Here is a 10,451-nt window from a genome sequence, read left to right on the forward strand (position 1 = left end):
GATGGTAATTGGCACATTGCTTTATTTTGAAAACAGACATTGAAACCATTATTTGATTTTTTTCACAATTTAACTCCTTAGATTCAAACTGGACATTGCACTCACTGGAACATAGGAAACGTTTTTTAGTTTTGTTTGTTTGATTTTCTTTTTAACATCAGTGCAAGAGTAATTCCAATTCATATCAAACGGTCATAACAACACCAAGGACATCAAATAGAAGCCACATTTTTTTTGTATTGTGACTGTGAAAAGGTCCTCTTAGCGGAAGAGTTCCCATGCAACTTGTTAGATGGTTCATGCTAATCATGTAATTTGGAAGGGGGATTTTAGTTGTGGGGCCAACAATATTTATGTCATAGTATTTATCGTTTTCCGTAAAGTCGTGAAAATCACCTCAGACTTGTTAGTTGTGTAAGTGCGGAATGGGGAAGGACTGATTACTCAAAGAATCTAAACCAAGCTTGATCAACTCAAGCAGAATATGAAAATGTCCTGTCCTGCTTTGTAGGATTTTGAAACTCAGTTCAAAACTTGGATACATCCAACCATCGATTCAATCATGTAAGATACAGAGCATACCCAAATCATACCACTTATAGCTTGAACCAAAAAACACATGTTGGAAACTCCCCCAACATAAGAAAATCATTGCCACACAAAAAATGACAAACAAATAAAAATGGACTATCTTCACATTCAGAAGGAAAAGAGTCACCCTTTAAATTCATTTGTAATCATAGTAATTTTTTTCTCTATGTTAAACTTTCTCTTGGTCCTCCTTGGACTCCTGGTCTGCCTCTGGGGCCTCAGCTGGTTGGGATTCTTCAGCAGCATCTGAAAGAAGGAATGGGGAGGAAGGGAAGGAAGGAGGGAAGGAAGGAAGGAAGGAAGGAAGGAAGGAAGGAAGGAAGGAAGGAAGGAAGGAAGGAAGGAAGGAAGGAAGGAAGGAAGGAAGGAGAGAGAGAGAGAGAGAGAGAGAGAGAGAGAGAGAGAGAGAATGTTAGCATTTTGCGTGTGAAAATATTCAATTTTTCAGTAACAAAATGTGTATTGATCAGGCCTACATGTTTAAGTAATGTAAGCGGTGAGGTGGAGACCTGTTTATTCTCAGTGGACTGTGTGAAATACAATAATAAAAAGGCTACAGAGACCCATTATAAAGAGCTCTGTATATGCCTGTGGCTGTCACAATGTTATATTTCACTTATTACTTAACATGCTTACAAAAAGGCATATGGCTTCTTTTGGGCAGAGACTTGCTGTTCCTTCCTCTCAGAACCTGCTAGGTGGGATTCCCAAGTCCAAAACTAAATCTACTCTGTTTTCAGAACAGCTGGCCCACATTTACACCAATATCTATGATTTACTATTGAGTACTATTTTATTGCAATTGTACTATTAAGTCAGATTTTTAACCCTGTGAGACCTAAGCATAGATCTAAATAATATAATTTTTTATCCTTCAGAAATACTTGTAATAGGCCTCTGATTATGAAAATAATCTGTTTTTTGGGATTTCAAGTTTGTAGAAAACAATTCAACGTTGGGCTTCAATGGTAGCAAAAATGTGTGGTAAGAAAACTGAAATTATTAAAATCACATCAAAATGGATCAAAAACATTTACATGTGATGGAAAATATTGTCTAATGGTATATACATTTGAAATGAAGTCATATTATGTCTGAAATAGGCACATTGATCGAATTCAAACTCTTGTATTTAACTATCAAAAACAGGATAAACTATTTTGTGGGTTTTCTATGTATGGATAACATATTTGGCTGTCGTTTCTGGGTTATTTTGGAGAGATAACCTATCTTACTTCTTTACCATAAAATGAATGGTCATCAATGGCAGTATTCTTTTAATATATATTCATTTTTGTTCTTTTGATGTGTAGAAGGGACATCAAAGTTACTCTTGAAGTATTTGGATGTCCATATTATTTGCAGATTTTGGAAGGGAAACAATGTTTTACTTGAATATATGAATGTCTCAGTTTGGCAACCCTTCAAGCCTAATGTTGCATTTTTGCAGCGCGTACAAAATTACCTCCAGCTCTAGCTCAGAATGTTTTTTTCTCTATATATTTTTTTCTACATAATCACTACATCTTAGAGAAGACAGGAAAACATATTTAAAGTCATGTACTTGCATAGATGGCTACAACATGCTTGTGTAGGGGACCAGTGTGGTCTCAGACGAGTGGACAGTTTTCTAATGTTTCAGAGGCTACTGATGCCACAATAACCATACCAACACACAACAAATACTACTAAGAGATACAGTACATCTGGGTCTCAGGAGATGCACTGTGTAGTGTTTGGCATAATTGTTTTGTTTAGGAAACATATTTTTGCAACATTGGGTCTCACAGGGTTAAGAGTTATTTTCCCTATGAGTTGTTAGTATGACATTTAGATGTTGTTTCCAATCAAAGCTATTCTCCTCATTTCATGGAGGTAATGATGTCATCCTGACTGCATTGACTTTAATCATCATCTTCTCTGGTAATCCACTGGGAATCAGAGATGGAGCTAGACTTGAGTGCATGTCACTCATGATACATGACTCACACAGCACTTAGTATTCTACGGGCAATCAATGGGCAGGTTTCAGGTAAGGGAGTGGTAACCATGCATCACTGTGAAAATATAGACATTTCAACCCATCCTAGAAGATGAGCTCATTTATTATTTATTCAGATTTCTCTCTCTGGGGATCAATAAAGTTGATTCAGTCATTCATTAACTTATCATGAAAGTCTCCATCAATAATATTTCTGCGCAAGGTCTTGCAACAACACCGTCTTGTGTTTCATTGTGTTTCTGAATATACCAGACAGATAATCTAAACACCTCCACTGCTACATATTGAATACAAAAATATTTAGAGTTTTTGTCAATATTGTTGAGCAGCCTCCTTTCCTTTTTTTGCTGAAGCAAAAATTACATTGGTCCAATATCCTTTACATTGGTTCAATATCCTTTACATTGGTCCAATATCCTTTAAATTGGTCCTATATCCTTTACATTGGTCCAATATCCTTTACATTGGTCCAATATCCTTTAAATTGGTCCAATATCCTTTACATTGGTCCAATATCCTTTACATTGATTCTATATCCTTTAAATTGGTCCAATATCCTTTACATTGGTCCAATATCCTTTACATTGGTCCAATATCCTTTAAATTGGTCCAATATCCTTTAAATTGGTCCAATATCCTTTACATTGGTCCAATATCCTTTAAATTGGTCCAATATCCTTTACATTGGTCCTATATCCTTTAAATTGGTCCAATATCCTTTACATTGGTCCAATATCCTTTACATTGGTCCTATATCCTTTAAATTGGTCCAATATCCTTTACATTGGTCTTTATGACCTACATTTGTCTAGTGCTTCAAATGATGGTTAGCCATTCCAAGTCATGCTTGTCTTCACGGTCTGCTGGTTTCCGTCTTAATTGACCAGTTTAAGTAATTTATAATTCACCAGTTTAAGAAATTTATCATTCACCAGTTGAAGTCATTTATCATTCGGTAAGTCTAAAAACCATGGCCAGGTATCCCAGTAAGTGTAACTATGATAACCTGCAGAGAGTGCAGCCTCTATGACCTAGTTTCTCCCAGTCCTGTCTAAGCTCGTGTCCCAAATGGCACCATGTACCCTATAAAGTGCACTACTTTGACCAGGGCCCATAGGGCTCTAGTCAAAAGCAGTGCACTACGTAGGGAATAGGGTGCCATTTAGGACTCAGCCATTGATCCTCCTGTAGAGGATTCTGCACATATTCCATTAGGTAGGCAACATCATACAGTCTGGGAGTTCCTGGACTGGAACAAGATAACCTACTGAGCATTTGCCCCTTTCTCTCATAGTTTTTAGTCTAAGGTAATATAACCAATCAAAGATAATGTAAAGAAATTATGAGTAACATCTTGACATGATGTCATTTTGTAAATTTGGCTCACAGCCAATTGTATTATTAATAATAAATGTATTATTCAAGCTATTGTGTAGACTATTTGTTTTGTGTTGTATTTGTTGCCTATTTCTAAGCTCATCTACATGGATGGGCATCTCAGAGGCTGGGTGATAATAAGGCCTACCTTTTTTGTCTTGTGTTTGGTGAGGCTCCTCCTTATCAGCCGTCTCACTGACAGTAGCAGCAGGCACGTCGGCTTGTTTGGACTCCTCCTGGGCAGCACCACCCTCCACACTCTTTTCAACACAATCAGTGGAGGGGTTTTGGGCAGAAACCGGAGCTTCACTGCTGTCCACCTCTTTGGGCTTCTCCTTGGTGTTGCTGGGCTCTGCCTTGGCCTCCTCTTTGGGAGGCTCTGAAGGCGCTGCCGCTGCAGTGGGAGAGGCTGCTGCTGCCACGGGCGAGGTGGCGACAGGGGCAGGAGAGTTTGCTGGCTTTTCTGAGGTGGGGCTTTTGGCTTGGCTCGTCTCCTCCTCTTTAATCTCAGTGGGGGCTTTTTCCTCGGCAGCCTGCTCAGTCGCAGGGGGGACATCTTCCTTCTTCTCCTCCTCTCCGTCTGCTGCCTCCTTCGCCTCCTCCTCTGGGACAGCTGGACTGGCCTCCTCATCCTCCTCTCCATCTTTCATTTTTTTCCGGAGTATGTGTCCACGGAAGCTGGCCTGGATTTTGGTGGCCGCCTTGTGGGCTTTGTCCTCTGGTTTCTTCTCATCCTGCTTGATTTCCTGGTCAGCCTCTTCATTCTTCTCAACCTTGGGAAAGAGACAGGATGCCAAGAAGTGATGAGCATATTAGAGGACAACAAATCACCACTATTGACATTTTGTGTCTGTCCTAAAATGAAGCAATGTTATTGTTATCTAACTAACAAGAACCAAACAGGTACCCTTCCGGTGACCTACTAAACTCTTAGAAAGCTGCTGCATCCCATCCTTATGGCTAAATGCGAAAAGTCTCCAATGAAGTGGTATCAGAGGCACATACTCAATGGGCCTGCCAAATAGTGAGTGACAGTAACTATTGTGTAGCCCTGTTATATCAACATCCAACCAATAGCTTCTCTTATCGTGGCAGATGAACAGATAGCATTCCACTGTGGTGAACGGCATTGGATGTTATTCACATACAATCCCAATGGTTCTGAATAAGAACACTTCCAAAAGGCATCTCCAATAATACATCCCATCAACATACCCACCACCCACAATAGATACTAGGTTATGTGTAGAATTAAGGTAGAATAAAGGTGGATAGTTCAAGGCAGAAGAAGGTACAGTCCGAGCAGGAGGTGAGAGTGGGATGTGGATCTGAGCAGGGTTGTTCAGGTTTGGGGTGTAAGACGTTGGTGGCCATGACTGGAGCAGAGTTTAGGAAAAGATTAGGAATAGGTGTTGGAGCATGTATAGAGCGCCAAGATGTTACCTTTTATACAGTATCTGGATCCATAGTTGGATTCCTAGTTTGGTCCATCAAATAGAGGGCTGTGTTGTGATTCTTATAAATCTAATGAAAAAGAAATGAAGTGAAATAAGGAAAAATAAACAATGATGTTGAAATTGACAAAGCAAAAAATGATCAATACATTCAAAATGAATAAATAAATAAACAGATTGTATTGATTTGAATTATGCATTTATCTCATACAGACAAATTATGTTAATCTGAAAATAATAGAGTGAACCAATGTAACACAAACATAACAGGCAGTGTGGCCTAAACCAAATCAAAGAGACTGTGATTCTAAATCCATGATGTAGCTAAGAGTGTCACATGCTTTGGCTTTCATGATGTTACCCAATGTGATGTTTTCACGAGGGGTTCTTGCTTCTTGTTACGAATACGTAATTATTTTTGTCTCGTTGCATAATAAACCAAAGAGTGCTGCATGTGGATCAGTTATGTCTTGATGATTAATCTAATGTTCCAATTAGTATTTGTTTTGCTATGTTTTTAGATACTGTAATCGGTTACTATCATTATGTTGAACACCACTTTAAATATCATAGTCATAATAACATACATTATGTTATTATTACTATGTTATTAAAAAAGGCGTACATCGTTGTTTAATTACTAGATTCCTGGAAGCTTCTTTGTGGATCCATCTTTGGTTGCTACCTCGTCAAGATGCACAGCCATCCTCCCGCAAACGATCAAAGGTTACCTTGACAACCAGAGTGCTACATGTAACTCATCACTCAGTGCCCTGTCTGCTGTTTTAGGCCAGTGGTTCCCAACCAGGGGTACTAGGACCCGTGGGGGTACTTGAGAAGACTCATGAGACCATAGGCTTACTGGTAAAATGCACATTAGGGGTACTTCAGGTGTATTCCGGGCAGAGCTAAATTCAGTTGGTGGTACAGTAACCGAAAATGGATTAATCTACTGGTTTAGGCTATGAAAGACTATATGTCACCATGAACGAAATTGTACCTGACCCCTTGGGAAAGCAGCCAATAGGAAACCATAAATCAGGTTGCTAATCAGGGTAGCAGGGAGGGGCTGGCGGTTCCATCGGTCAGGGCGTTTGTTCAGGGTCACTGTGTGTGTGTGTGTGTGCCCGTGTGCACGCGTGCGTGTGTGTGGCACGTTTAGGAGAAGAAAGATGTCTTAACCACCTGCTACCAATAAATATATAATGTTTTTAAAGGCTTGAAAATGTATGATTTTGGAATAATTGAGTGAACTGAAGTGCTTATATAGCTAATGGAGTAGTGAGATGTGATAGACTGTTAGAGTAGGATTTGAATTTAGTGTGTCTGGCACACCCTCACAGCCGTAATGGTACGTTTAATATGAATGATCTCATAGGTGCTCACAATTGCCAAATTTTGGTCTAAGCACTTACTCAAATAGAATGACTTACTGGAGTTGTGAGTCACCATAAGAATGACTTATGGAGATTGAGAAGGACAGCAGGTAGCCTAGCGGTTAAGAGTGTTGGGACAGTAACCAAAAGGTTGCTGGTTTGAATCCCTGACTAGGTGAACAATCTGCTGATGTGCCTTTAAGCAAGGCGCTTGACCCTAATTGCTTCTGGATAAGAGCATCTCCTAAAAATAACAATCTACCAAAAATGACGGTTCAATTCCCACAGGGGACCAGTATGAAAAATGTATGCAATCACCACTGTAAGTCGCTCTGGATAAGAGCATCTACTAAACTGTAATTGTAAACTGTTTTGGGAATATGAGAGATGACATCATTATGATATTAAGGGAAGATTCTGTATTTCTTTGTACATTTGGGGATTTTAGGCAGATTTCTGTTTGTTCAGTCGGGTAAATGTATTGAGACCAACTATACTTTTTTTAATAAGAGCATAGAATTATATTGATTTTACAACAATTTTACCACAGTCAATTGTAGCCTATTTACAGTTTATTGTCCGTTCAACCCACAAAACAGTAGTCTACCTGCCATGTTAGAAGGCGGCTTCCCAGACACATGATTCAGACATGTAATATGAATGGTAGAATGCCCAAGTGAATATATTTGCATGTTTATGTCTGTTGTTAACCAATGTACCTACAGCAATATAGAACATAATTTTGAGACACAGAAAAATTATATAATCTGACATAAGGAACTGTCTTACAACCAGAGGTCTGCTTTTTTTGTTGTAAGTTCTATATAGACAGTTCCAATGGTGTTTTCCAACAAGCCTATATCCCTTTTAAACCTTAATCATTGAAGATCTATAAATAATTGAATAATCAATTGATGTTAAAAAGCATTCATATGTCAATTGAAACCCAGACTCCTGAGACAGCTCCAACTGTATTTAAACAACAATCTGATTCCTTTATGTCACTCAGTGCATTATCTTTCCATTCATAAAATGAGCATATCTCAAAACTCTCTCCCTAGAACACTAGTTGCATTTGCCCTTTTAGATAGTTGATTGCCTGTAGATGAAACATCACCAATAAAAGTCCAGCTACGGTATCTGAAAGACAAATGTATACATCTCGGGCCCCAGCCACTGTCCTTGGGTCGGCAACCCTGTGTGAACCACACCCCACAGTGGGTTTATGGATGGATCTTTCAACGGTAGCCAGCCACCATCCCCCACGTCAGACCACTGTCTCAGTTTGGAAACCATTAGGGACTTTGCCACAAGAGGGGAATGAGACTGCTGCTTGCACAAATGCACACAGCCGGTATGTATCCTCTTTCTATTCTTATTCACTCAAGCAGACGCTCCCTGGCTCCTCTACATCGATGCTGATGCAAGGACAGAAATATGTAGATATGCAAATGAGGTAGGCTTATATTGCCTTTATCTCAGTAAACCAACACTAATTATCTGTATGTGTGTTTCAATTAAATCAGTGTGTGTATTAAAAAGATAGCTTGGCTCTCACAGTGTAACCTACACACGACCACTGAAACCAGACAGGGAGACGGTAAAAAAAAAGTCTGCCAATAAATATATTGTGTCTGTCGCAATATGTAGAGTAAATGTATATCCTTGAATACATCCCAGCATGATATATGTCTGTTTTTCTAGTAGATGGGAATGAGAAAGACTAGAGAGCAAGCAGGCAGGCAGGGTTGCAGTCTGCAGCTGAATCTCCCCCATTCTCCCTGAACTGCTACTACCCACTCGCACAGCACCACACCCTTTCATCCAGCTGTCTCCTCTCCTCTCCCTCCTCCTGCAGGAGAGGGGGGGGGGTTCAGGTGGAGGAGAATACATTCACCTATCCGCACAGCCCCATGCCTCTCCGACACACGCCTTATTCCCAGGACGGTGAATTGATGAGCAGTGTTGTACATGTTTTCGATGGCCCCAAGAAGGATGTTTGCAACCAAATAATATCCAGCCATAATAGACACCCTTATTTAATTAAATTAGTCTGCTTTCTCTCCCTTGAACAAAGGCTCCACAATCACGGCTGGTCTGACAGCGAGGGCTGGTGGCTCCGTTGAAAAAGCCGGTTGCTGCTACTGATGCTGCTACATGGGTGTGTAGCTCTCTGTGCTTTTAACAGCATGCTGAGAGCAATCTCTCTTGTTGCACCATTTATATGCTTTCTGTTCATCCGTCTAAATCCCAGAGACTTCATTCATTCATTATCCAGTCCTCATAATCAGAAAGCAGAGAAAGGGCTGGTTGCTGCATGGGAGACGATTTTCCCTGTGGTAAGTGTAGTGTATGATTCAGATAGCAGCATTGTGTGGAGATAGGGTTTAATGCAGTATTAAAGCTGTGTGAGAGAGAGAGAAAGAGGGATGCCTCACCCACTTCATTGCAATGTGCAGCCTGGCTGAGCTAAAATGACTCATACATGCTGACATTTAAGCAGCAATCAGGTGTTGATGGAATCCAGTGCTTTATGAAGCCGATAAAATTCCGATACTCTTGATAGCTTCTGCAGATAGATAGCTCTGTGCTAATTAAAAAGACCTTCTGATAGCTACTTACATCAAGGTATTATCTCCTACTGTACACCTCCAAGACCAACCCGTAGATTCACAACACCTTCCTTTTCTGAGAAAGCAGCTCTCTTGTATGTATTAATCTGCTTTTTCACAACTATGCACCCATAAACATGTGTAGACCTAATTGACACTATACACTTTTAACCCCAGAGCCGTGCTAATCCCTTTAAGGTCCTCATTTATTCCTATTGTAGTCCCTGGAGACACCGTGCCAGAGGAGTTGAGTCTTAGTCAGTGGATCCTTACCCCACCCTTTTTCCTCAGCAAACATGCTTCTCTATCCTCTTATTTCTTAGAGATAAAACCGAAATATGATTTTTTTTTGCGGCTATTAGTGCATCAATTAAGAGCAGCCTTAAGGTAATAAGACAGTATTGTGCTCAATGGAGGTGGTATCCCCAGTCTTCATGATTACAGTACAAAGCAGGTAAGGCAATCACAGAAGGCAGCAAACAGGTGCATCAAGTGTCTATCAATACATCTTTCAGTGTTTAAAGTAGTGGATCGATAATAGTATAAAAGACCTCAGCATCATGTTACAGGCTCATCTTACTGCTATTACAGGGTGAGGTCTGGAAGCATTGTGGCTACTACACTCATTCAAACATAATTACATTAACAAGGCGTGTCCGTTTTCCATCCGAGACATCACTGAAGTCCCAGTGAGCCAAGAAGACAAGAAAATGAGACAAGCATATCCTCAGATCAGTTACTGAAGTAATTAGTCCAAAAGTTGAACAATTTACACATTTTGAAAATGACAGATATGAATGAGAGAATCTGTAAAGAAAGCAGTTACCGGTTTTGTTCTTCTTATGCAGCACAGCATACTTGTAGTATCCTTTCTCTTTTCCCTTCTTTCTTTCCTTTTTGCCTTACACTTCTCTCTCACTCCCTCGCTCTCGCGCTCTCGCACACGCTCACTGGCTGTATCAACAGCTGAGTCGCCTAATGCTTTTACTCATCACAATTTGCACACACACTCACTGTCTGCCTGGTCGCGCCTCTCTCT

At 40.1% G+C, this 10,451-nt stretch overlaps 1 protein-coding gene across 1 annotated transcript; it reads right to left on the bottom strand.

Annotated features, from left to right (window-relative positions):
• gap43 (growth associated protein 43) lies at positions 1-10,451 on the bottom strand. The gene is made up of 3 exons (XM_084148057.1): positions 10,239-10,451; positions 4,119-4,743; positions 1-837 (listed from the first exon to the last, which is right to left on the bottom strand). Exons 1-3 carry the CDS (start codon positions 10,266-10,268, stop codon positions 761-763), a joined length of 732 nt encoding a protein of 243 aa, XP_084004183.1. The 5' UTR covers positions 10,269-10,451; the 3' UTR covers positions 1-760.

This window comes from Coregonus lavaretus (assembly GCF_964263955.1).
Source record: "Coregonus lavaretus genome assembly, chromosome: 30".
Classification (NCBI taxonomy): domain Eukaryota; kingdom Metazoa; phylum Chordata; class Actinopteri; order Salmoniformes; family Salmonidae; genus Coregonus; species Coregonus lavaretus.

Excerpts from the sequence above, each read along its gene's own strand:
- gap43 (XM_084148057.1), bottom strand. The coding sequence starts at position 10,268 with ATGCTGTGCTGCATAAGAAGAACAAAACCG. Across the intron at positions 4,744-10,238 it reads GCATAAGAAGAACAAAACCG|GTTGAGAAGAATGAAGAGGC; the intron begins GTAACTGCTTTC and ends CTCTTTCCCAAG. Across the intron at positions 838-4,118 it reads CCAAACACAAGACAAAAAAG|ATGCTGCTGAAGAATCCCAA; the intron begins GTAGGCCTTATT and ends TCCTTCTTTCAG.